The sequence below is a fragment of the Anguilla anguilla genome, chromosome 4 (assembly GCF_013347855.1).
Source record: "Anguilla anguilla isolate fAngAng1 chromosome 4, fAngAng1.pri, whole genome shotgun sequence".
In the NCBI taxonomy this organism is placed as follows: Eukaryota; Metazoa; Chordata; class Actinopteri; order Anguilliformes; family Anguillidae; genus Anguilla; species Anguilla anguilla.
The window spans coordinates 20,866,268-20,893,746 of NC_049204.1; the positions used below are offsets into that span (position 1 = coordinate 20,866,268).

Sequence of the window (27,479 nt, forward strand, 5' to 3'; positions counted from 1 at the left end):
CGACCCTCGCGCTCCGTCCATTTAAGCGCTTGCTCCGGGTTAATCCCGCCTCCCGCTCCCCTGCTCCCATTCGCAGACTGATCTCGGCCTCGCTTCCAGAACATCGGGTCTCCCAACCTCCGCCCTCCAAAGGCTCGAGCTTCGATTTTCGTTTTCGGGAGTTTCACAGTGGCTTGATAGAAGACTGAAGCTGTTGCAGACTGAAGCTGTTGAATAAATGCTATGATTGCATCACATCCCACCACTGAAGACTTAATTTAGTAGGCTGGAAGAAGTCAGACTTGGAAGAATCAGCAGTGTCTGCGAACTCAATGTTTGGGTGGGAATGATTCATTATTGTGTTTGGTGAGTCATGTGTCTGGCAGGTCTCTCAGACACAAACATGTCATAACCCGTCTGCCCAAGCACGCTCCCAGACGTGACCTTTACCCGAAGGAAGTCAACGGGGCTACACCGGAGACCACTGCAGAAGGGTTTTGTGACAGTTCAAGAATGCACAACCTCCCCCGTCCCATAGCATTGCAAATTCGTTTTTTTATTTGGACTTTTTTTTGTCTAGGCCTTAGAGGGCTGTGTAGGCCTTCTGAATAACCATGTGGACTTAATTGTGGTCTGCGGTTTGTGGGCGTGTTGTCTTTGAAGCCAAATGCTCGCGTTCTGTCTTTGTTTTTCAGTCTCTCTCCTTCAGTTTCACTCCACTGTTTTACTCCCTTCCTTTTTCACTTAACAATATTTCTAAGAGTTATTTAGATGAAATGTGGAGTGAAAGAGGGAGGGAAGAAATGGTGAAAGAGAGGGAGAGAGAGAGGGAGTGAGTGCAGGAGTATGGAATTGGTAGGTTATGGCAATTTTGTGGTGCAGTCATGTCAAAGCATTATTGAATTCTGTACCACACTGTTGCCATGGCATACCTTATACGGTATGCTTTCCCTGTCACACTCTTTATTGCTTAAAGTTTCTCTTTCACATTCTTCTTTTGTGTCTGTCCAGCACTTCTGTGCCCCAAGACCAGGTCCCCAGGTGCACCATGGGATATGGGTTCAAACCCCCAGGTGGTGCTGTGGCGATATTCTGTTGTTGTTCCTTAATTTCCATAAAGAAAAAACAAATGGCAGGGGATGGCCTAACAAATGGCCTGACTATGGGAAATGTAGGCAGAAATGGCAGCTGCCCCCCCCCCCCCCCCGGTGGCTGTCGCTGTGGTATCCCTTAGCGGTGAATACTTTGGCGCTGCTTTGGTGAAAGAGCGGCACGGCGCGGGGTGTCTTTGAAATCGCCTGGTGGCCGAGCCGTTTCCATTCTGGCGGTTCACTGTCCTCCTCGCTGGTTTTTGTTTTCTTTGCGGGGGGGAAAGAGATCGGTTTCCCTCGGATCCTGTGTTCCGGCGCAAAGCCGCATCACGCCGTTTGGCTGAGGGTCGTGCGAGGAGAAGCGCTCTTCGTCGCGGCCTCGCGTCCCGTCCGCTCTGACCATCTTTCAGATCTGTAGCGCTTATTGCCTGGAAAAGAATGCGCCTCAGGATGCGGGAGACGTGCTTAAACCACACCTAAAGACAGAATTTCTTTAAACTTATTTCTTCCTTCTCCTCTTTGTTTGGCTTACCAGATGTCCCCCTCCAACAGCGCATAAGCAGCAGTCATAATTGGGGGTGCGGGATATGGAAATTTGGCGGCCGGTATCAGTAACTGATATTTGACTGCCCATTTTGGCTGATGCCGATGTTTTGCATTATAGCTCAAATGCAAACTGCTACCAAGTTTTCATATTACTGGAAGCCATACTTGAGCACAGATGTCAACCGATGAAGGAAAAATTGTAACAAATTTTATTTGTGTTACGAAATATGTCAACTTTCTTGCTTTATTATTATTCACCAGACATCGCTAGTCTAGAAAACTGCTCTGACACTCCGCATAGCTTTGCTTGTGGGTTTATGTGCAAAACAAATAAGGTTCAGATGACTGCGATTAGATTACGCTATGTGCATCGAATTTCCACTTCATTTTCCGCATCGGAGGCACATTAAATGCGCAGGCTCTGGCTCATCAGGGCTCCACAGTGCTCCCATTATAGGAGCGTTTGCTCCTGAAAAGTGATGTGTGCTAACTGGAAATATAATTTAGGAGCACATCTAATTTGGATGGATTAGTGCGCTCCTGAATTTTTCAACTTGGGAGCAGATGTGCTCCTTGGAAAGAATTTTTTTAGCGTTGAGTCCTGTGCATGTATTTACCATCATCATTTTGGCATAATTTAGCTTATCATCTGATTAGCAGTACGTTAATTTTAAGTTATTACCAGCCGATAACAACACAACCCTGATCTTATCGCGCTGTAACTGAATGTTGAATGGCAAAGGCTTTTGCATTCTGTGAATGGACAGCGTTTTGTAGCGCAGTAAAGAGCTTCTGTCTCTCTGCCTTCCTCTCTCTCTCCCTCTCAGCCTTACAGTGCTACTGCCCCCATTGCTTGAACTCCACCTGCAACACGGATGGGCTCTGCTTCGTTTCCGTCAAGAGGTCGGGGGCCAAATTCACCACCCAGATGATGATGTGCCTGTCGGAGAAGGAGCTCATCCCCCGCGACCGACCCTTCGCCTGCGCGCCCTCCACGAAAGACGACATCGGGGTGTACCCCATGTGCTGCAGCACGGACCTCTGCAACAAGTACCCCAACATCACAGGTGAGGAAGCGGCGCCTCCCCCCGTCTCTCCTCCGGTACTGAAGTCTCTTGGGTGAACCCGCTGAGTCATTATTTTCATTGCCTCCTGTATTTATTCCAATACGAGAAGTGTTTGTGATAATTAGGCCATTATTGGCTGGAGCATCCCTGATGCAAGGATGTGGTGGCGTTCTGGGTCAGTTGGACTGGCGGTTGTGTTGTTGCTTTTCCCCCGGCAGTACACCTACGTTGCCAGCTCATGTTCCTATTAGCTAATGTTTTTTTTTTTTTTTTCGTTCGGCAACATACAGAACTTTCTGTCTTCCTGTGGAGTTCTTTAGTCCTTTAGCTAACAGTTTAGGCTGGTTTATAACAAGCTAGCTTGATAACCATTTTTCTGAAGTGCTCACACTGCTAGCTCTAACAGTTTGCTTGCTAGGTAGCCAGTCAGCCATGGTATGGGTTAGCCGTTAAAAAATAAATACAAACATAAAACTGAAAATGAATCCTTCATGCACAGCTGTAATTCAGATATGGAACGTTCATCTTTGATGGGTCCTGAAACAAAACACTTAACCGGTTGGCAAGGATTAAAACGTCCACCCTCTGGTAATTACATTTATTGACCCTCTGTTCTCCAGGTCATTGTTTGCACTCGGCAGAAGGGAGTGGCTTGTTGAAGACTCATTTTAATGGAAATTCTTGTCCTTGACATGACTCGCTTAGACAATTTGGTTATGCTACTGAACTTTCTCCCTCAGAATAATTAACTGATTGGTGTTTGCGTGTTTTTAATGCTTTGTGTATTTGCACAGGGATATTATTTTAGTAAAATGTCATCTGTGCAATTATTATAAGCCAGTTATGTTTTGTAAATGTAATGTAACAGAACCTAGAAAATGGCCTTTTAAGTTGACTTTGTGTATTAACCGTGATGACCATCGGGGTACAGGATAAAATATCACACGTGCGAGAGCGGCCATCTTCAAAAACGGTCTGTAGCTCCAAACCGCAGTGACTAGACTGCGAGCCAATCGTTTTCAGCTCTGACGACGAAGCGGGGGTTCTGCGGGTTCCTCTGGGGTGGAGCGTCTGTTCTCAGAGCGCGTTGTGCCGTGCCTTCCAGTCAAGTGCGCGGTCGTTACCGACGTCTTCTGCCGTAAAGGGGCCTCCACTTTAGGACTGTCCAGCTCCTTTATGTCCTCCCCCCAGCCCTGCGAAGCTCGCTCTCTGCTCCCCCCCCCCCCCCCCTCAAAAGGGCACGTTTGAGGCAGACTGAGCCCTCGAATTGCGTAGCGTCGGTAACCCCTCCCCCCTGCCCCCCCCCAGCACTTCCAGCCGTTGGCGGCGTCGCCGCTCCGGACGTTGTCGCGGGCGCGCAGCCCCGGTTACCGTTCGCCCGGGGACGGCGCGGTACGCAGCGCGGCGCTCGGCTGAGGGAAAGGTCACCGCTTTTACGCCAGCGGAGGGACGGGCCGCGCGGGATTGATGGATTAATGCAGCCCGATTGATCGGCGGCGTCCCAGGAGGCCCGGCGCGGCCCGCCTGATTGCAGAGTGCCCCGCGGCATCGTAACGAGATTACGCTCCGCAGATTAAGTCCAGCAACTTTAAGGAATTGGCTTCATGGACGTCGGCGCGCAGGGGGGAGAAAGTGTTTCATCGAAGGCGGCGGAGTTACCGCGCTGTTCACCATGCAGCAGATGTTGCCGTTAGCACTTGGGTACAGTGGGCAGAATAGCTGATGCTTTTACGTGTGCCAGAGCGTGCAGGGCCACTTTAATGCAGGCAAAAAAAAAAGTGTGTTCCAAAACACTTATAGCAGGAAAGAAATGTAAATTTATTCATATTATACAAATTAGTTTTGGGGTAAAAACTTAAATTTTGTTGCTTGCAAACACACACATACACACAGATAGATAGATGCTAGGTAATGCACATACGCATTCCAGCTATTCTGAATGCTGCCTTTGTTTTAAGGCCTTTGTGTGGCCGTGTGTGAGCGTGATAAAGCGCGTCTGTTCCAGCGCTGCAGTGCGAGCTGGTGGTTAATGAGGCCTGCACATGTGGCCCCTGACCGTCCGAGTCCGGCCTCCGCTGGTCTGTGTGTTCACTGTGACGGGAAGCCGCCGCCTCTGCAGCCTTTAACCCCCCCCCCCTTCAGTAGGCAGCTCCGCGCCCCCACCAAACAAAAAACATTTGTTTTGGGAACCATCCTGCCGAGCATGCGGCTGGGTGGGGGTGGGGGGGGGGGGCAGTATAGGAAAAAAAACACCTTGTTTCTTCAGGGAGCGAAAATGTCAGCGGACTGTACGGCGGCATTCGACGGGCGCGCCGCTCCCGCGAGCGCCGTCAGGTCGCCGCGGCGACGGAATGGCGAGCTCCGTTAAAGGTCAGGTGGTCCTTGACCGTGCCCGAAGGAGACCGGCTAAGAAGAATATTTTTTCCCCTCAGAGGGCCACGCTGGGCACGTCCTCAGCTTTAACACGGACGGGGTGAGATTCACGCTCCGCGTTAGCCGGGGTTTTATAAACCCCGCCGGGGTCATGAAACAAGCTTTGCCGTTCATGACTTCCATGTTATTAAATGACTATTACAATATTGTAAACCGCTGGCTATTTTTCAAAGAACCGCTCTCCGTGTCCTTTTAAATCACAGCTGTGAATCGTAGCCGTAAGTGTGGTTCCAGTGCACCTTTCTGTTTGCTTTTCAAAGGTTATTCAGCCTATGAAATGGTGCAGAAGGAAATGCTTTTTAAAATGGAACCGCCTTTGTAGCTCTGCTGGGGTCAGTCAGGCTGTGCTTGGCCTGTCCCATCTCTTCCAGTGACCTCGCATGCAGCTACTCCTCAAACCCAGGCCCTGCACACACTGTCTCTCTGAAATACATCTGGTCTTAAAAATACTGAGGGTCTTTCCATACATATTGTTTTCCAGAGGTGGGAAATCCAGGTTGAGAAACTAAAGGTCCTCCCCAGTGTTTAGTTTCAATCACCTGGATTTGCTAATTGACACACTTCAGCCTGAGAGTTAGAACTGATTAGAGAAATCAGCTGGCTGAGAAAGAAACCCATGGCAGGACCTTCATATTCTGACCTTTGTTGTTTTATGTTATGTTTTCTCAATGCATGTTTAGATGATGCTTTTGGAAGTATGGTTAATGTATTCAGGGCTTTTCTTTATATTTTTGCAATGCCAATGTAGGTTTGAATGCCGTGTATAAATTATGATGTGGGCTTGCCCGTTTTAAAAGTAATCCTTTGACTAGTTAAGCGCATTGTGATTTCTCGTTTTCCAGCCTAAGATAAATGAGCTGATTTTATGCGGTTGTATTATTCCATGTCTGTGCTGACGAGCCGTTGCGTGACTGATGGGTGATGTCTCCCTTGGTCTGTGACCCCCCCAGCTCTCCCTCCTCCAGCTCCCCCAGAGAAGCCCCTCCCGCTGGGGCCGGTGGCGCTGGCGGCGCTGATCGCGGGCCCCGTGTGCGTGCTCTGCTTCGTCCTGCTGCTGCTCTTCTACATCTGCCAGCGCCGGCCCGTGGTGCACCAGCGCGTGCCCAACGAGGAGGACCCCTCCATGGACCACCCCTTCATCTCCGTGGGAACCACGCTCAAAGACCTCATCTACGACATGACCACCTCCGGCTCGGGCTCAGGTACGCGGTGGGGGGGCGTGTGCGTGAGAGCTGTTGTGCGCGGCGCACGTGAGCGCGTTCGCTTCTGGGTGGGCACTTGCCCGCACGCGTCTGCGCTCGTGCTCGGGCTGTTCGAGGTGATGAGCGTGCTCTGTCGAAACGTGTTCTTCACGTGATCGTGTGATCTGCTGAGCGCCCTTGAAAAGCGTCCCCCGCATTTCACCTGCATCCTGCCACGCCCGAGCCCACAGAGCAGCAGTGGCAGCCCCTAATCTGCGTGGTGCAGCCCTTGGCCACAATATTGCCATATTACCATCCGTGGTTGCTTGGGCTTTCTCCATGCTTAATATCCATTTCTGATTTTCACTCGTTTGTGCTTGTGCTTAGTTTTGGATTCAGAAGATGAATCATCTGATTGGGAGCGATGAGATTGTGTCTGCTTTGTTTTGTTTTCCTCCGCTGTTCTGAATCTTGTGCTTTCCACGTGAGAGAATAGCATCAGTCAGCTGTCGGACTGATTACAATGGTAATGGCGATAATGGGAAAGATGATAATCATAGTAATAACCGGCGTCATAACCATCATGAGCACCGGAAGGCCAATCGCAGCCCTAATGATAATCATCATAAAGCAGCGAGATGACGGCGGTAGGCAGAGTGCTCGCTGGGTAATCTGTCTTTTGATCCTCTCATCCGGCGATGAACGCGGCGCATCGGTGCGGAGACATCGGAGAGAGCGTGGCGAAAGCGGACTTTGGAAAGGACGAGCGCGTCTGAGGGCGTGCGGGCCGAAGAGAAGGGCGTCCTCGTTTGGAGGACCGCGGTTCGAGCCCGTTAAAGCCGGCAGCACCGACGCCCTGGGGAGGGTTTGGGTGGCACCGGACCTCCAGGGATCGGACATCCCCCTCCCCCCGCTCGTTCCTCTGCCGTAGGCGTGTTCATCCAGCGCGTACCTCGACACACTCCACCTGGCCCTCAGAGGCCCGGCTGGAACGGCGAGGGTTACGCGCGTGCGACCCGCGCGAACGTGCCCCGCAGGCTGAAAGCCACTGACGGCTTCAGTAAAACCAAGGGAGGCCTTTCATTGGGCCTTTCAGTAAAACCACGGGAGGCCTTTCATTGGGCCCGCTCGGCGTTTCTCAGCTTTACGAGGGCTGTTTACTGGGTCTGTGGCCTGCCTGTCGGCCAAACGCTGAGCACTTCCACCGAGGTTCGCTTTAAAATGTGTTGCCGAGCTCTCCAGCCAACTTGGAAAGGGACCTGTGAAATTATAGCGGAGGAGAAGCAGATGCCGTTTTTTTGCTAGCGGCCAAATCTGCTTCGTGAGATTGATATGTGAGCTCTGATCTCATCAGTGAAGTGACTGGTAGGCGGAGTTTAAAGGGGCATGACTCTTCTGTGGTAATGTGCAGGCGGAGTTTAATTGTGAAGGTGGTTCGGTTGTGCAGAGTAGGCGGAGTTTAAAGGAACGGGACTCTTCAGTGATAATGCGTAGGCGGAGTTTAAATGGGAAAGGTGATTCGGTTGTAGAGCGTAGGCGGAGTTTAGAGGGGCAGTATAAATGAGGCTTTCCTTTCGTAGGTCTCCCCCTGCTGGTGCAGAGGACCATCGCCAGGACCATCATCCTCCAGGAGAGCATCGGGAAGGGGCGCTTCGGGGAGGTGTGGCGGGGCAAGTGGCGCGGCGAGGAGGTGGCGGTGAAGATCTTCTCCTCCCGGGAGGAGCGCTCCTGGTTCCGCGAGGCCGAGATCTACCAGACCGTCATGCTGCGTCACGAGGACATCCTGGGGTTCATCGCCGCGGACAACAAAGGTCAGAGGGGCTGTGTCCTCACACTCAATCGTGAAGTGGGCCCGTTAGCCTGTTAGCCTCTTAGTAATCACAGTCAAATGAATGCGAGATTAAGTTCGCATTTGTGTATTCCCTGTACTCATGTACAGGGTGTTGTATTTGCCAGTAGAGTGAGTCCTCAAACTCCCTGAGATGTGTTGGGGTGGCAGGTGTTTGGCGTGTGACCTGTTTAGTGCCTTTACGGCGCTAAAGCGGGCCGGTGCCGGACCCAGCTGCCCGCCGTTCCGCCGGCCCATCTGGACCCCTGTCCGTTAAACGCTCTCCCGGTCCCGCTCCCCTCCCCTCCCCTCCAGATAACGGCACGTGGACGCAGCTGTGGCTGGTGTCGGACTACCACGAGCACGGCTCGCTCTTCGACTACCTGAACCGCTACACGGTCACGGTGGAGGGCATGATCAAGCTGGCCCTGTCCACCTCCAGCGGGCTGGCCCACCTGCACATGGAGATCGTGGGGACGCAAGGTGAGCGCGCCCGGAGGGCCGGCCCAGCCAATCGGAAATCTCGAGGGCAGGACTTGTGCATATGTTTCGAGTGCACGCATTTGTGAGGAGGCCCCCTGTGGATTATCAGCCCCTGATTGGTCACACCTGCTCTCTGTCATATGGTGCCGTTCTCCTATTGGCTCCTGGATATAGACTGATTTGCGCACACTGTTCTGAGCCAGGTTGGGCTGTCTGCAGTGGGGTGTAATGAAGCCATTTATTTCTTGAGTGGAGCTGTCAGAACTGCAGGGAAGTACTCCCCTCAGGCCAGGAGCACAGTGCAGCAGTTTGGTGTCTACGTGCATGCCTGCACGTGAGCAGCCCCTAGTCGTATCTGAAAAGAGACAGTAGATCACTTGATCTCGTGATTTGTGGGTTGTAAGTTTGCTGCAGACAGTAGATCCCTTCTGTGATTTGTGGCCTGTAGGTTTTCTGCAGACAGTAGATCACTTCCATGATTTGTGGCCTGTAGCAGAGCCATTCTGGTTTTTATAAGGCGTTCATTCATTCGTTCATTTGTTCATTCATTGAGGAATCTCTGTCTGCTGCGACCCCCTTTGTGTGCTGACGGGGCAGGTTGTTGTTTTCTTCAGGGATCACACACACACGGTTTCCACTCAAGCAGCCCGCTCGCTTTGGGTGAGTAACTCCCTCCCGCTCTCTCACCTCAGGCAAGCCGGCCATCGCCCACCGCGACCTCAAGTCCAAGAACATCCTGGTGAAGAAGAACGGCACGTGCTGCATCGCCGACCTGGGCCTGGCCGTCCGCCACGACTCGGCCACCGACACCATCGACATCGCCCCCAACCACAGGGTGGGGACCAAGAGGTACCTCGCCGCCGGGGGTGGGGGGAGACGGTCGCTCGCTCGCGCCATGCTTCTCCTGGCCGTGTTCGTGTTGCAGCTGGGCGGGGTGGGGGGTGTTAGTGTGGGGGGGGGGTGTGAGGCCTTGAGCAGTAGCAGCGCTTGGCAGCAGCACGCTCAGACAGCACGCATTAGTCATCCCCGAGCGCGTCGAAAAGACTCGAGCGGGCTCCGCTCTCACAACAGCACGATCTTCTGCCCGCCACGTCGCGCCGCACCTCCACCGTGCGGTAATCTCCGGCACCGGGTCTGTTGGGCACAGAGAGCGGGCGCAGAGAGCGGGCTCTCCGTCTGGAGCGCCAGTCCCTGTGTGTAACACCACCCTGTACACTCGCCATGCTGTAGGTTCATCTGTGAAGTCGTCTTTCACAGTGGCAGCTTCCCTGCCAATGATCAGTTTCTTTCTTTTCCCTCTCTCCTCCTCTTGGTTCACTAGCCTCTCCAGCTGTAGCAGTCATTTACGGGGAAGATGAACACTGAAAATAATGACATTTTCAGGATGAAATATGGCATGGGGGCCATTGTACTGTCACATACTGTGCTGTTTGTCGCTCGCTGGTTTGAACCTCTCAGTTGATGGAGAAACGCTCTGACTGCGCTGCCATGCTGTGACACCCCCTCGCTGCCCCCCCGCCTGCATTGACTGCAGGGCTGCAGTGACACAAAGCCAATGTGACTGCAGTGCGACGGGAAGGCCTGGGTCTGCCACACTGCCCACCCAACCGGCCCTCTGTGGTCAGAGTACCTCACACTGGCCACCGTGCCTCACTCTGACCACACTACCCAACACTGGCCACTCTACCTCACACTGACCACACTACCCAATACAAGGCCACTCTCTCTCTCACTGATCACACTATCCAACACTGGCCTTTCCCTCACACTCTACTTCAGAAATTCATTTATGGTTGTCGATACTCGGTGTTCTTTCTCCTGAATGATTTTTTTGTCCTGACGTACACAGGGGTTACCAGGATGTCATTTTGAAAAATTGCCAATCTAAGGACGTATGTGGGAGTCATTAGGGGGTTTTAAAATTAGGTGTGAGGGGGGTCAGGAAGGTTTGTGTTGAAGTCGGTCGTAGAAAATGAAACTTCTTGGAAGTCAGTTGAAAATAATTGAACTGTGGGGAATATATTAGGGGTGAAATTGAGGAGGCTGTGTGCTAATGGTGGCCTGGCACGGCCATGTCTTATGACCCAGCCTTGGCCCTGTGTTGTGGAGCGCTCTTCACCTGGATTCTCTCTCTAATGAGAACTGGCGTGCTCTTGCTTGAGGGAAGAGTGAGATGGGCACTGGAGGAATTCCCCAGGTGTGCGCAATGCCCCACTTTCCCTGTGTTTGCGCTAGCTGGCGCGTGGCTAACGCTTTCTCTCCCTCCACCCCCCCCCCCCCCGGCAGAATGGGGCTGAGTGCATGCTGGGAAACACAGCCTCCTCAGGCCGGCGCAGCGAGCGAAGCCCCTCAGAGTGGCGGGGGCGGGCGGGGGCACGCGGGCGCTCTCTTCCCGCGGGCCTGCCGCGTCGGGGGGGGGGGGGGCCTCCCGTGCCCCGCTCCCCGGGCGCTGGAGTGTGTCGGGATTAATCAGGCTCAACCCGCCGGCTTCACCCCCTCCCCCCGAATTACAAGCCCAGATTATCTGCGCCAGCGCCCGCCCTCCCTGTTTAAGAACACGTAGCGCGTCCAAAGCCCCTCTCCCTTATCTCCGCTCGCAACAAGGGCCCCGTCTGAAAGCGCTCCGAGAGGCATTATCTTTTATTCCTGCTTTTATCTTCGTCATCGTTTCTGGCTGGAGACGAAGCCGCGGCGCGTTTGAGTTAAAAGAGCACTTAGGAGCGGAGCGTTTAGTCAGGGTGACTTTGTGAAATTGATGCGCTCTACATCATTAGATCGCGGTCCTTGTTCCTCCGAGGCGTGTTTTTTAAATTCATTTTTGGCTGGACCGCAACAGCGGGGCCAGCCCTATGAACGCGCATGTCTGCGACTGAGTGACTGAGTGAGTGATGAAGTTACACCATTGGTCGGCCGGTTCGGTCCAGCCGTGTACCAGGTTTTGACCTAGCCTTGTTTTTTCTTCGCTTGAACCCGGCCTCACGAAACCCGCCAGCTTCTCGGTTTCGGCATCCGATGCGGGCGCAACGACCTCCCCTCACCCCGCTTCGTTTTGGAATTCTAGCATAGAACCCTTCAGGGGAAAAACATGGATAACTATACAGTGACTGTGTATTTTTCAAATGTAATCCCTTCTTTCACCAGGATGTTCAGCAGAGAGCCTGTTCTCACTTAAATTGACAGCCTCGCCAAGAGGCTGTAAAACGGTATATTGTATCATCCAGTCTTTACAGGAAACGAGTAAAGACGCATGTTGAAAGTTTGCGTGTACACAGACGAGCCGAAACCCAACGCTCTGCGCGTGACGTTCTGAAGCCTCCCGCGGTCTCCGCGGCGACGGCGGCCCTTCCCACCCCCCCTTTCATGTCACGGGGATCAGCTGACTGCCGGAGCCAGAGCGTGGGGACTCTCTCCGTGTGCTCCGGCTGGAACGCGCTCCCCAGCGCCTCCCGAATCGGAGCCTCCGGCTTGGCCGCCACCGCACCCAGCAGGATGTTGGGGGAAAGGGCGAGGAACAGGGTTTCATTAAAAAAATAAATAAATTAATGGGATGGAAAGAGCCGTCTTGGTCCCTACCACAGATAACGGACTGCCCCCAGAGGCAATGGAGAGGATTTACCTGATCAGGGGAGATATTGCTTGGTTGTAGTCTGCACTATTCACGTGCTTGTCAGGGCTTGTGATTTATTTTTATTTTTTAGTTTCTAATGAGCTTGTGCTTATGCATCTCTCAACAGGTATATGGCACCAGAGGTCCTGGATGACTCTATAAATATGAAGCATTTCGAGTCGTTCAAGAGGGCGGACATATACGCCATGGGCTTGGTATTCTGGGAAATCTCGAGCAGGTGTTCCATTGGAGGTAAGTCCTGACTCTCTCTCTCCTGCCCTCAACTGCTTCTGATGACCAAATGGGAGTTTTAGCCCTTTTTAAAGGAGTGAGTAATTACAAATGTGTAATTAAAATGTTCTTCACTGAATATTCTAATACTTTTGTAACTACAATACTACACCATTACTGGTAATTGAATTGACTTGAATTGGGGGGGAAAAAAACATTCCAATAAACCTGCTCTTCAAAGTGCTAACAGGGAACATGCCCAACACTTTTCTCAGCCAGCTTTAGTTAATTTAATGGGTCGCATCTGGAACTGTAAGGTTTCTAATTTTGCTCGCTGAAAGGTTTTTAAGTAAAATGATTAATTATTCATTCGTTTTCCACGGAACCTTCCGGAGCGGTCTGATGGTACTTCTGCCATTGCGCTGGGTCGCCACTGACCACTGCAGTACATTCACTGGGTGCACTTTATTTTAATTGGCTTGCTGGTGATATTGCGATCCATCGTCACCTGTAACACGACGGTTCTTCCTGCAGTGCCTGCTGGTGGGCATACAGCAGTAGCCCTCGTGCACAGTCGGTGTGTGGAGCTGCGGGGCTGTGTGCGGTGTTTCTGTCACGGCACGTGACGCTGCTTTCTTTGCGCTCAGGCATCCACGAGGACTACCAGCTGCCCTACTATGACCTGGTGCAGTCGGACCCCTCGGTGGAGGAGATGAGGAAGGTGGTCTGCGAGCAGAAGCTGCGGCCCAACATTCCCAACCGGTGGCAGAGCTGCGAGGTACGTCTGCGCAGTCGCACACGACGAGAGGGAGCGAGTGAGAGAGAGAGAGAGAGGAAGAGAAGGGAGAGTGTGGTGAGAGAGTATGAGTGATGGAACAGGAGATTAACTGCAGTCACGCTCTGCCCAAATATGCTAGACCCGTAGTAAGTTTTGTAATACCTGAGGGATTTTGTTTTGTTTAGTTTTGTTTTTTTCTCTCCCGCGCGCTAGGTTAGCTTTCAGCACGGCTGTCTGATTCAGCCCATGTCCGCTGCTTAAGGTGCTGTTTGTAATGACCTTGCTCGGTGATGCTGGCTAGATTTGAGGCTGTGGGTTGGAATGTCAGATGAAGCCTGCAGCCTTATGGGTAACACCCCCCTGCTCTGCGTATCCCACAGGTTTCAGGGTGCAGCAGCCTCGCTGAATAATGCACATCTAATATTATTCAGTGAGTTACGTTACTGGTTTACAAAAACATATTTTTTTTTCCACTCGTCTGTTTTTTGGAGGCTACCGTATCGTGTGTATCCCCCCCCCCCCCCATTTACACTGCGTCTTTTCGTCCAATGGGAGGGACCGGCTCGGAAATATTTTTCCGAAATGGCCGCAATTAGATTAGCCCCAATTTACATCAGCGAAGTCCCATAATCCAATGTTCTGCCGCGAGCTTGCCGGCGGCTGCCAGGCTGTTTAAGGAAGACGTGCGGTGGCGTGCTCTCCGGTCTGCGTGCGGAACGCGGTCGGTTTTTCCCGCACGCTCCGCTCTGTCCGCTGCGGGACTCGACCCGGAGCGCGCCGGACGACGGCTTCCAGCGCCGTTCTCTCCCGCTCAGCCGTGTCCTCGGCTCGGTGCTCTAAAGCCCCGCCCGTACTCCGCTACGCTCGGCGAACCTCGGCCGTGAGCCGGAGCCGCAGATGTGTTTTTATTGGTGAGAGCGTGAAACCGGGCCGTTTCCAGAAAAGCGTGGAATGCCCTTTCGCTGCTGGGGCGTGCGGGAGCCGTATTGGGAGCAGCTGGGATTCTCAGCGCTCCGCTTGCCGTCTGGGGAGCAGTGCGCTGTCATAGACGCTGCAGCCAGACAGACAGACAGACAGACAGGAACCGCAGTCACCCAGTCTGGCCTCCCTAAAAACGCAGCACTTCCGGTGGCTGACCGCCCAGCTGTTATACGGGAACCCCCGTCTGTAGTGCAGACCTGAAATGTTAGTCTTGTGGTCGAGTAAATTTCTATGAAATATCTATTGCGTGTTTTCTTTTGAAACTCTTCAGAATTGAATGAGTGCATGAGTACATTTTTACTGAAAGAGAAGGAAAAACAAGCCAAAAGTTCATTGTTCATAATTTTTCATTACATACGTAATTTGATTGGGCACAGACATTAAACACTGTAACAGTACTAATCTGTACAGATATGGCTAGTTAGTGGCTTATATACATATATTTAGATTAATTATGTACATGTTTTTTTTTTCCACTTTTTGGTTCAAGCTCTACTAGGAAAGTAATGTGAGCTGCTATTTCCGTTTCTGTTTTTTAGCTTTCAAATTGCAGTTTTGCATTTAATTGCGCATCTACTTCAGTCAGCCCATGTTTTCTCAATCTTTTGCAACCCGTTTCAGAAAATAAGCAAAGAAACACAAGGCGTCAAAGACCATTTTAAATGTGAGCGTCCCCTCGTCACCGTGCAGCCACTAGACACGACTTGTTTTTATTCTGCGGTTGTTTTCTTTTTCTAACCCTATAGAACGAGGTTCCCCGTGTCCAGCTGTTGCTTTAGGCCCCCCGCCGAGCGCGCTCTTTACCCGCGCCCGAAATCCTTTCGCTCCGTTTGTGGCGCTCTTTCCTGCGGTGTGACTGAGCGTCCGCACTGCGAGCGAGGTGGTGAGGCTGTGAGAGCGGGGTGGTGAGGCTGTGAGAGCGGGGTGGTGAGGTGGGGTGGTGAGGCTGTGAGAGCGGGGTGGTGAGGCTGTGAGAGCGGGGTGGTGAGGCGCTGAGAGCGGGGTGGTGAGGCTGTGAGAGCGGGGTGGTGAGGCTGTGAGAGCGGGGTGGTGAGGCTGTGAGAGCGGGGTGGTGAGGTGGGGTGGTGAGGCTGTGAGAGCGGGGTGGTGAGAGCGGGGTGGTGAGGCTCTGAGAGCGGGGTGGTGAGGCTCTGAGAGCGGGGTGGTGAGGCGCTGAGAGCGGGGCGGTGAGGCTGTGAGAGCGGGGTGGTGAGGCTGTGAGAGCGGGGTGGTGAGGTGGGGTGGTGAGGCTGTGAGGTGGGGTGGTGAGGCTGTGAGAGCGGGGTGGTGAGGCTGTGAGAGCGGGGTGGTGAGGCTCTGAGAGCGGGGTGGTGAGGCTGTGAGAGCGGGGTGGTGAGGCTGTGAGAGCGGGGAGGTGAGGCTGTGAGAGCGGAGTGGTGAGGCGCTGAGAGCGGGGTGGTGAGGCTGTGAGAGCAGGGTGGTGAGGTGGGGTGGTGAGGCTCTGAGAGCGGGGTGGTGAGGCTGTGAGAGCGGGGTGGTGAGGCTCTGAGAGCGGGGTGGTGAGGCTGTGAGAGCGGGGAGGTGAGGCTGTGAGCGGGGTGGTGAGGCTGTGAGAGCGGGGTGGTGAGGCTGTGAGAGCGGGGTGGTGAGGCTGTGAGAATGGGGTGGTGAGGCTCTGAGAGCGAGGTGGTGAGGCTGTGAGAGCGGGGCGGTGAGGCTGTGAGAGCGGGGCGGTGAGGTGGGGTGGTGAGGCTGTGAGAGCGGGGTGGTGAGGCTGTGAGAGCGGGGTGGTGAGGCTGTGAGAGCGGGGCGGTGAGGTGGGGTGGTGAGGCTGTGAGAGCGGGGCGGTGAGGTGGGGTGGTGAGGCTGTGAGAGCGGGGTGGTGAGGCTCTGAGAGCGGGGTGGTGAGGCTGTGAGAGCGGGGTGGTGAGGCTGTGAGAGCGGGGTGATGAGGCTCTGAGAGCGGGGTGGTGAGGCTGTGAGAGCGGGGTGGTGAGGTGGGGTGGTGAGGCTGTGAGAGCGGGGTGGTGAGGCTCTGAGAGCGGGGTGGTGAGGCTGTGAGAGCGGGGTGGTGAGGCTCTGAGAGCGGGGTGGTGAGGCTGTGAGAGCGGGGTGGTGAGGCTGTGAGAGCGGGGAGGTGAGGCTGTGAGAGCGGGGTGGTGAGGCGCTGAGAGCGGGGTGGTGAGGCTGTGAGAGCGGGGTGGTGAGGCTGTGAGAGCGGGGTGGTGAGGCTGTGAGAGCGGGGTGGTGAGGCTCTGAGAGCGGGGTGGTGAGGCTGTGAGAGCGGGGTGGTGAGGCTGTGAGAGCGGGGTGGTGAGGCTGTGAGAGCGGGGCGGTGAGGCTGTGAGAGCGGGGCGGTGAGGCTGTGAGAGCGGGGCGGTGAGGCTGTGAGAGCGGGGCGGTGAGGCTGTGAGAGCGGGGCGGTGAGGCTGTGAGAGCGGGGCGGTGAGGCTGTGAGAGCGGGGCGGTGAGGCTGTGAGAGCGGGGCGGTGAGGCTCTGAGAGCAGGGTGGTGAGGCTCTGAGAGCGGGGTGGTGAGGCTCTGAGAGCGGGGTGGTGAGGCTCTGAGAGCGGGGTGGTGAGGCTCTGAGAGCGGGGTGGTGAGGCTGTGAGAGCGGGGTGGTGAGGCTGTGAGCGGGGTGGTGAGGCTGTGAGAGCGGGGTGGTGAGGCTGTGAGAGCGGGGTGGTGAGGCTGTGAGAGCGGGGTGGTGAGGCTGTGAGAGCGGGGTGGTGAGGCTGTGAGAGCGGGGCGGTGAGGTGGGGTGGTGAGGCTGTGAGAGCGGGGCGGTGAGGTGGGGTGGTGAGGCTGTGAGAGCGGGGTGGTGAGGCTGTGAGAGCGGGGTGGTGAGGCTGTGAGAGCGGGGCGGTGAGGTGGGGTGGTGAGGCTGTGAGAGCGGGGTGGTGAGGCTGTGAGAGCGGGGTGGTGAGGCTGTGAGAGCGGGGCGGTGAGGCTGTGAGAGCGGGGCGGTGAGGTGGGGTGGTGAGGCTGTGAGAGCGGGGTGGTGAGGCTGTGAGAGCGGGGTGGTGAGGCTGTGAGAGCGGGGTGGTGAGGCTGTGAGAGCGGGGCGGTGAGGTGGGGTGGTGAGGCTGTGAGAGCGGGGTGGTGAGGCTCTGAGAGCGGGGTGGTGAGGCTGTGAGAGCGGGGCGGTGAGGTGGGGTGGTGAGGCTGTGAGAGCGGGGTGGTGAGGCTGTGAGAGCGGGGTGGTGAGGCTGTGAGAGCGGGGTGGTGAGGCTCTGAGAGCGGGGTGGTGAGGCTGTGAGAGCGGGGTGGTGAGGCTGTGAGAGCGGGGTGGTGAGGCTCTGAGAGCGGGGTGGTGAGGCTGTGAGAGTGGGGTGGTGAGGCTCTGAGAGCGGGGTGGTGAGGCTGTGAGAGTGGGGTGGTGAGGCTGTGAGAGCGGGGCGGTGAGGCTGTGAGAGCGGGGCGGTGAGGCTGTGAGAGCGGGGCGGTGAGGCTGTGAGAGCGGGGCGGTGAGGTGGGGTGGTGAGGCTGTGAGAGCGGGGTGGTGAGGCTGTGAGAGCGGGGTGGTGAGGCTGTGAGAGCGGGGCGGTGAGGCTGTGAGAGCGGGGCGGTGAGGCTGTGAGAGCGGGGCGGTGAGGCTGTGAGAGCGGGGCGGTGAGGTGGGGTGGTGAGGCTGTGAGAGCGGGGTGGTGAGGCTCTGAGAGCGGGGTGGTGAGGCTGTGAGAGCGAGGTGGTGAGGCTGTGAGAGCGGGGTGGTGAGGCTGTGAGAGCGGGGCGGTGAGGTGGGGTGGTGAGGCTCTGAGAGCGGGGTGGTGAGGCTCTGAGAGCGGGGCGGTGAGGCTGTGAGAGCGGGGCGGTGAGGCTGTGAGAGCGGGGTGGTGAGGCTGTGAGAGCGGGGTGGTGAGGCTCTGAGAGCGGGGCGGTGAGGTGGGGTGGTGAGGCTGTGAGAGCGGGGTGGTGAGGCTGTGAGAGCGGGGTGGTGAGGCTGTGAGAGCGGGGTGGTGAGGCTCTGAGAGCGGGGCGGTGAGGCTCTGAGAGCGGGGCGGTGAGGTGGGGTGGTGAGGCTGTGAGAGCGGGGTGGTGAGGCTGTGAGAGCGGGGCGGTGAGGTGGGGTGGTGAGGCTGTGAGAGCGGGGCGGTGAGGTGGGGTGGTGAGGCTGTGAGAGCGGGGTGGTGAGGCTGTGAGCGGGGTGGTGAGGCTGTGAGAGCGGGGTGGTGAGGTGGGGTGGTGAGGCTGTGAGAGCGGGGTGGTGAGGCTGTGAGAGCGGGGTGGTGAGGTGGGGTGGTGAGGCTGTGAGAGCGGGGTGGTGAGGCTGTGAGAGCGGGGTGGTGAGGCTGTGAGAGCGGGGTGGTGAGGCTGTGAGAGCGGGGTGGTGAGGCTGTGAGAGCGGGGCGGTGAGGCTGTGAGGTGGGGTGGTGAGGCTCTGTTGCGTGCGCCGAACATGTGGAACGTTGTGGAACGCAGGGGTTCGTGTTCCACCTGCAGACTGCGAGCGAGCGCGAAGGTAATTAGCGACGAGCGAAACGCTTTCGCGTTCCGTCGCTTTGGCGTAGCAGGAGCCGCTAACCAGAGCGGCTTTCGGAAGTGAGAACGCCGGCGTTACCGTCAGGAATACAAAGCTGCGATGTCACCACCAAGGCGGGGGAGAGCCCATTTGTAAGCGGCGTGCGTAACGCTAGCCAAACAAACCGGCGGTTAGTGTTAAAGGAACGGAGTCGGTGCTACGCAGAGTGAATGCCTGAGCGTGTGTAACTGTGAGCGCGTAGCGGCTGTGACATGGCCGCCTCTCTCTGTCCCCAGGCTCTGCGGGTGATGGCCAAGATCATGAGGGAGTGCTGGTACGCCAACGGGGCGGCCCGGCTCACCGCGCTGCGCATCAAGAAGACCCTGTCCCAGCTGAGCCAGCAGGAGGGCATCAAGATGTAGCGCCCCACTCCCCCCCCTCCCTCCCTCCTTCCCTCCCTCTGGCGCGCTCTTCTTTTGGCGCACTCGCTCCTCCTCGTTGAAGCAGACTGAAGCTTTCTTTTTTGTAAATGTTTCGTTTTTTTCGTCTGGACGTCCCGGGTCGGCCGGATTCCGAAAGGGTGTGTTGCACTTCGCCACGGCGACCGCGGCTGCCGGCCCCCGCTGCGTAGGACGGCCAGGACGCGGGGACTCCGCCCTGTCCTTCACGCACAACCTCCACACTACCACCCTTCCCGCCTCCTCCCCCCGCCCACACACACACACACACACACACACACGCCCCCTCTCTGATGGTGTGTGTGATTCTGTGAGAGCTCTTTCACTCCCCCAGGACTTCCACAGTCTGCTGTAGGCCCCGCCCGCTCTTAACCACAGGTTTTTAACAGCTCTGAGAAACTAGGAAGGACAACGCATCAAAAAATATATGTATTACTGGTCTTAATGCTTTGGTGACAGTGTATAGTCAAGGAAAGTCACCTGACTTGTGGCGGGAGGGCCTGTTGCATTGGAAAAACAGTGTTCCACAAGAACAGGACGAACAGTTTTAATTTTGTGTGTAGTGTCAGGTACGCGATGTGCATTTTAATTCATTTTATGCCTTCGAGTGATGATCGCTGGTCATGGGATCATCTCTTGAGAATGTATTGCGCCCCGCCCCCCGCTCCTGTTCTACGTGCATTTCACAGAGAAGCGTTACTTATTCATGATGGTTTTTTTTGCAAACGAACTGGACACGACCTCATTCAGTCTTGGCAAACATGCTGTGACATATGCAATATAAATATATATTTTATATATTTTACTGCTCTGTACTTCAACCATGCCTTCCAAGCCAGGTGTTGCCAGAAAGTGCCACTGCCCTTCACCGGTCCCCGTTCCCGCCCGGTCCGCGTGCCAGAATCCCTCCCCGAAGGTGCTCACGTTTTTTTGGGGGGGTTTTTTTTTCGGAGAAGCTTCCTCCAGGTGGCGCTCACGGGCAGCGGGCCTCTTTATGCACATGGAGGGAGCGCGCGGGGCGGGCGTCGGGGACCGTCGCGAAGCCAACCCACCGGGTGCCATGCCTCTGCTCTTCCACTCCGGCTCATCCTCATCCTCGCGCCGACGTCGGGGGTAACCTCGCCCCCCGAGCCCACCCCCCCCGTCCGTCACTCACAACGGAACGCAGTCATCTCCAAAAAAAAATAAAATAAAACATGCGGATTGCGCCAGGGGGTCAGCCAGACTGAGGTTTCTGTGACTGCAGGAAAAGGCCTCCGCACGAGTGGCATTTTGGGGAAACAAAACGGCAAAAGCATTATGACGTTACTCTTAAAAACATGCATTTCTATTGTTGTTGCGTTATTCTTTGTGTGCATATATTAATCCGTTGTACAAAGGTCTAATTTAAGGCGTTGAGGTATGTTCATTGAGATATAGCAAGTGGATATTTACTAAGCCATATGTTTTCCAACGTTTTGTGGCAACTTTTTTCTACTAGAATGTACATTTTAAAAAAACAAAAAAAAGAAACCGCTGTTACATATGGACTACTTCATGTTTAATGTGTGTAAGCCTTAAGGGACCAATGGAAGGCTTCAGGTTTGTGTATTTTTGTTTTTGTAAAAAGATGAAATTCTATTGAAGTAGCTACCGTATTCTATGTAAGGAAAAAGTAAATGTAGCACCAGACGTAAACATTTATATTTCTAACAAATTAAGGAACCATTTTACCACACAGATGCATGATAAATTAATATTCAGACTGGAACTTTTATTTTATTTGTCTGAGCAGTGGATTATTGTTTTCACCATTGCTGAAGGTCTCATTTGCAGAGTTCTTTCCAGGAAAATGTACATTTGGATTGTTGGTGCTTGTTTGTTACTAAAGTGACTCATTCATTAGTCCTATTCTCTTCTCTGTACTGTGATGTCAGTCTAGCTGCCTGTGCGTCCAGCTAGATAAATTAGGTAGGGATGTCACATTTAAGCTCTAAATGTCCCAGAATGCAGTAGCCTTTATTAAGTGGCATCATCATTTTTGGCAATTACGATAATTTAATTTATATGCTGGTTGAGAATTAATTCAATAAATTAGAAAACATTCTTGCACTCAGTATAGAGTTGGCAGAGGCGCAAGCTTGTCCTAGAGCTGGATATACACCACTGCAGTATACGCTTCATCGTGGTAGTGAAGAAATTCATTCAGCCATGCAAAGGCTGGGTGTATGAGTGGACAAACCTGTACAAGACTTAAGGATAGCAAGCCTGCTAATGCTAGTGTAATGTGTAATACAGCATTAAGTCAGCAGGAGTACACTCACAGGGATGACATCTGTGTATGCTCTGCAAACCCACGTGAAAAAACAGTATGCTGAAGTATTCCTGACGCATGCCATTTTATACTTAAGAGTGTTTGAAGTGTAATTAAAGTTTATATCAAGCATGCTTGATGTATTCTTTTTTTCACATGGGAAGGAAGCTGCAACTCTGCATACTTATTGGCCAATTTATGCTGGATGTGTTGCATGCACCACAACTAAGTTACTCCCCAAGTAAATTTCTGGAAAGTCATTACTCCAACATCACGGTGTTCTTCTTTGGTCTTTGTTAGTCTCCCCCATTCTCATGTTAGAACCTCCTGCTCTGATTTTTCTTTTTCTTTTTTTTTTCTTTTCAAGAAAAATTAACATTCTCTGACCTATTCTGAATACTTCTGTTTCTATTCCATTTTAACACCAATCAAATTATAAAATTTTAAAAATGTGCACCAAAAACTTTTTCCAAGCAGAAAAAAAATTGGAAATTTTTTTGTAATTGTTGCTGGAACTGAAAAATTGAACTGACGAGGTACATAAATGACTAAAGCTGTCCCCTCATGAACTAAGGGAGACTTGTTTCCTCGCCCCCCAAGCTATGCCTGTGGTTTCAAGCACACGCTGCTGTGTTTAGGGAAATGCATATCGTATTATATGTATTTACCATAACGATAACGCATGTATAGCTTTGAGGGCGGGAAAGCCGTTAAATATACGACTGACACTACTAAACAAATTAATTATTGGAAGTGATTGTTGCTTTTATTCCAGTTAGCAATAAGTGCACTTGTGCGAAGCATTTACTAATGCATACATGTGTGGTAAATATGGTCCTATGTAATATTACGATTTTGATGTTGAATTTCTGACTGCATTGTAATGGCCACTGTGCTGCTACAGTTTCCCAATTTGTCTGTCTGTGTACAGGAACAAAAAGGGGACAAAATGCATTCTGGGCAAGCTCTGTGATTGAGTCTACATTTTCTAAATGCTTGCAAAAATGTGCTATGAAGTTCTTTGACTTAGTGGCCACTTTCGAAAAGCTGAGCCATTTAAAATGAACCCAGCTTCAAATGCAAACAGTTAAAATTTATCCCCTGAGGTAGCAATTACCCCCTCCCTCAAACATGATTGGTAGAATATCTGTCAGAATTACAGGTTTTCCAGTTAAGAGAAGAGCTGATATCCCCTGCAAAAATACGTGATTGATTTGTTACATGTTGAAATTGTAAATCTCCAAAGTGTAGTGCATTCAAATTTGTGTATAGAAGAAAAATATGTATCATGTATGTGAGACGCAGAGGTTTTGTGTCAGCAGTGAAATGTCTGTACAAAGTGAGAGCTCGCCCACTGTAAGAGGTGACTGGAGGTTGCTGCTATAATACACGTTCGACAAAAAAAACGAAGGAAAATCATTTGGAATGAAGGAATGACTCATGCAGATAAAACTGAGGAAGAGGATGATGTAGTAAGCTCAGCCTTGTTCTCTGGGACTTGACATTTGATAACTTTTGCAGTGCTGTCATAGTCATGACTTGACCATTGTCTTTTTTTATTTTATTGCATTACCCTCAGCCTTTTTTTAAAAAAAAATCACCGGCAGCCTTTAGTGTCCAAATCAAAAGTAGCCGAGCTGAAAGAGTACGCATCCAGGTATTTTTCTGTGACATCCGGGGTTATCTACGGCCACAGCAGCTTTGAGCAACAACGACCGTGTCTCGTCTCCTCCGGTTTCCACAGAACGGGACTCGTCTTAATGGCGTCTCCCACAATGAACCCGTGGAGTCCCTCACCAGCTGGTACCGGCGCCCTTTCAATGTCAAACGCAGCGTCTCGCCGTTTCCTGTCCAGCGCTGCCCTGATGCGGGCGGGCGAATGGGCCGGCGGGCAGATTCAAAGTGACTGCCCATCTGTTTGTGTGAGCCGCTCGGGGTGGGCGTTACCCTGTCGTGACCCGAACCGCGTGTACGTAATGATGTGTAAAATAAATATCTGACCAGATGTGCAGTGCTTTTCACCACTCAAACCCTTGGAAGATCTGGTCTATAATACAAATGGGGCTTCTTACAATATGCATCTTTTCATTCAGAAATGTTGAGAAATATACCCCAGTGCAGGGCTAAGTAAATTTATGGAGCTTGCTTTAAGTGATACAAGAGACTGTTCATGAGTTTGCAGTGGAGAGCATTGGTGGGAAGTTTCTGTGAGGGTTTCCTAGTTTGTTGTCAAAATATGCAACGAATCATCTTTATGGTGCTCCTGACTGACTTATAGAAATGGTCCAACATTCCCGAGGTATGTGGCAAACTAGAGCACAATTTACATAATTGAATAATTTTACAAATATGACTGGATAGCGCTCCCGACTCAAAACATCCCTTGCCTATATTTATGCAAATTTTAGGGCCACTGGGTCATTAGGCTTTCTTTCAATACGAGGCTTAATTGCTCAGTTTAATTATCTGTTCAAATTAAGCCTGTTTCCCCAGTCCATGTTCTGAAGGAAGGCCTATGAGGGATGGTGGCCCATGAGGACCAAACTTGAGGACCCTCAAAAATGCAGTGCTGCCAAATGTGTGGTTTTTATTTTTATTTTTTTACATTTTCTGGGGGAAAGGAAGGTTCAGGTCTCAAAAGGGTGCAATTTGCTTTAAAGCGACTGAGGGGCTTTTCACTAGTTCATTTGGCTGCTGTAGTTAGACCATTGTGTACAGATAGCAGAAAGCTTTATTGCATTTTTAGTGCCTGAGTTTGACTATTTTATTTGACCTTCACCTAGAATGACGCACTGCTTGTGATTTTGCTTTAGAAATAAATTAGAACATTTAAAAATAAAAATGAAATGAAAAATAAGTTGGGAGAAACTCAAAAAGAAAAAAATACCTCCTCTTAAGACCAATGTGTTTTACCTCAGTGTATATAACAGACTTGTTTTCTCCATGTTTAACGTTTAGTTTCTATGAAATCTAAAATGCAGAATACATGATTTTGTCAATGGTACTGACATTGTGTTTGTGTCGTGCCTGAGTTGGCAGTAATTACAATGTGTTCCTTTTTTAACCATGCTCCTGTATTTAACTGCTTTTTTCCAGAAGTGTTCATGCTTTACGAATGTTCAGAGTTGTTTCGGTTTGCTCCCCCCCCCCAGAACGGTGTTGAGAATACCTTGTATATTTTGAAGTGGCCATAGTGGGTGGACACTGAGATCAACAAACCCTCTAAGCTAATACACAATCATCTGCCCACTCCTTTCTTCAGCATATGTATTGATTTTTTTTGTAGTCTGTACAAAAAGTTTAACGATCAACATAGGAAAATAGCGGTGGGTGACGCTTATGTTAAGTCCTAACATAGTGCAGTAGAAAGATATGTGAATTAAAAAAAAATCAAGTTTCCTTATTTCCAGTGTTTTGCCGTTCTTTCCTCATGTTCTTTGCCTTGTGCTGTTCTACAAAATGTAACTGTTTATCGGAGCTTTTTTTAATTTGCATTTTATTTGAAACTCTCCATCATATTTTATCGTTTTCCAAACTTAACCATGATCATTCTCTGAAGAATATGGCCAAAGCAAGAGCCAGTGGATCTTATAAAAGAATGCTTAGATGCTTAATATGCACTCAGCAGCCACTTTATTAGGTACACCAGCTCATTAATGCAAATAGGCTGCTCCTCCAAACAGTGAGGCTGCAACTTCATATATAAAGCATGCATACATGGGGAAGAGGTTGTTTTTTGTTTGTTTGTTGGTCCCGGATGTGGTGGTTCCAGCATCTCAGAAACTGCTGCCCTCCTGGGATTTTTGCACACTAGTCCTAAGAGTTTACAGTGAACGGTGCGATAAGCAAAAAACATCCAGTGAGCAGCAGTTCTGTGGCCAAAAACACCTGGTTAATGAGAGGTCAGAGGAGAATGGGCAGACTTTTTCAGAACAGAAAGCCCAGAAATGCTCAGATAGCAGGATTTTTACACAACAGTGGTGTGCAGAAGGACACCTCTGAACGCACAGCACGTTGAACCCTTCCTGTCGGCTAAGAACAGGAAGATGAGGCTACAGTGGGTGTGTGATCACCAAAATTGGATGACTGAATATTGGAAAAACATTGCCTGATCAGACTAATCTGGATGTCTGCTGAAATATGCATATGGGGTCAGAATTTGGCATGAACAACATGACTTTTTGGATCCATCATGTCTTGTTTCAACAGTGCAGAGCTGGTTTTGGAGGTAATGGTGTAGGGAAAGTTTTCTTAATTCCTTCGATTCCTCATCATGCCTAAGCATGGTTTTTGACTATGTTTTTCCCTCTTTGGTCACAGTATTCAGCAGGATAATGTCACAAAGCATGTAATCTCCAGCTGGTTCCAAGAATGTGGAACATGGCAACAGGGAATCCTACCCGGTGCTCGAATGGTATGCCTAATAAAGTGGTCGGTGAGTGTAATGATCAGTCGTAGATGTGTGTGTGGGTGAGGGTGTATGCATAATAACTAATGGGCTGAGCAGTCTTCCACACACTTTCATATGTGCAAATACCATACTTCAGAAACCACTAACATTTTTCAAATGAAACTTGCATATTGATCTCCACATTGACCCGCCACCACCCAATTCTTCATTTGAAATGGAATTGATTGCGAGACGTTTTAGGGACGATTGCAACACAATGTGCCGTTAAGCTTGCGCACTATCAATTGCTTTGATTGATTTCTTGACAGTACCAATTATGGGCCTGGCGTTTCAGGTGTTGCATTATACAGCAGGGCACCTAACTAGAGCAGAGAGGAAATTGGCCATATCCCTCTTCCAATACTGACTACAGATGCAAACTGCATTTTCTGTCAGACATTTCTTTCATTTCCATTTTCACAGATTGAACAAGCCCTGTCGATTTATTTAAACCCTGTAAATTACATTTGAGATGCAGCCTATCACACTCAAAATAATGAAATGTTGGACTTACATAACCCAGGTATGTCAACAGGTTCCACATAACTGAGTTGAGCAGCATCAAAATTGCATCAAAAATCACATTGAAGTTGGTTTAACTAAATTACAAAAATTTTGATACTACTCTGTCACGAGGAACCTGGTGAAACAGCAAGGATAAGCGTTTGGATAGTAATAGATGGATGGATGTTGCTCCTCATTTGCCAAAAAAGAGGTCAACGGCCGCAAAAGGAATTTCAATCAGTGTAAGTGGCCTAACAATTGGGTTAGTATTAACCTACTGGCCATGGCTACGGGATATGGTTCAAATACAATTCTATAGGGGGAAAAAACTAGATCAACATTCTTAGATGCATAATTTATTGTGGGTCATTTTGTCCGTGACGGAGTTCCTGGCTGCGTGCTCCTGTTATTTTAGTGTGGTCTCCGGAGATGCGAGAGAGCTCCGGCTCCTTAAGTGTTGCGTGGTGCGTCGGAAACCCGGGGAAGTCAATAGCGAAATGAGGAAATCGATGGTTGAATCATAAACAATATATCCGCCTCATTACAATGAACATAGTGCAATGATTAAACTGTAAGCCGCGTCAGTGTTAATCCCTGCTGTTGAAGGGCTTTAGCAGGCCAGGATCCCAACAGCGAATGAGAGGTCAGTAGTATCATGAGGATTAATAACGCTGCTGACTTTGTTGGAAGAATCATCCATTTCACAGCAGTAGACTTATTTTACAAGTATGATCGGTTACAGGAAGAGAAAGCAACATTTCCTGGTGGTGCATTATCTTGTAACGACAAGGTTATACACATTGCATGTATAAACTACACATTGCTACCATTTCTTATTTTACATTTCTTCAAATAGCCTAGGACTAGGACATTGCTAAAATATTATACTCATGAAACTTTGAAAATAATTTTTATGGCAAAGATTCATTTCTCCTCTATGTTACCCCTGCAGAAAAGGCCAGCTGGAATTCTAAGATGGTTTAAGATGGTGTAAAATAGCTGTTTTTACTTCTTGCTAGTCATAGCTACTCTGTTGCATGTCAGAGCTGGTCTCTACCGGGACAAATGTGATTAAACTGGTGAACTAGCAGACACATTAGGCCAGTCAGCTGGTTGACAAACACAGCTAAAAAGTGTTGAAAACGC

General features: G+C 51.4%; 1 protein-coding gene across 1 annotated transcript in view; it reads left to right on the plus strand.

Moving 5' to 3' along the window:
* Nucleotides 1-24,782, plus strand: part of LOC118226069 (TGF-beta receptor type-1-like) — a 44,109-nt gene extending 19,327 nt beyond the window's left edge. The window contains exons 2-9 of the mRNA XM_035415322.1: nt 2,444-2,683; nt 6,067-6,318; nt 7,878-8,108; nt 8,441-8,608; nt 9,301-9,457; nt 12,343-12,467; nt 13,094-13,224; nt 18,925-24,782. Coding sequence (XP_035271213.1) covers nt 2,444-2,683; nt 6,067-6,318; nt 7,878-8,108; nt 8,441-8,608; nt 9,301-9,457; nt 12,343-12,467; nt 13,094-13,224; nt 18,925-19,050 — 1,430 coding nt within the window. The 3' untranslated portion in view covers nt 19,051-24,782. The remainder of the gene's footprint in view (nt 1-2,443; nt 2,684-6,066; nt 6,319-7,877; nt 8,109-8,440; nt 8,609-9,300; nt 9,458-12,342; nt 12,468-13,093; nt 13,225-18,924) is intronic.
* The last annotated feature ends 2,697 nt before the right edge of the window (nt 24,783-27,479 follow it).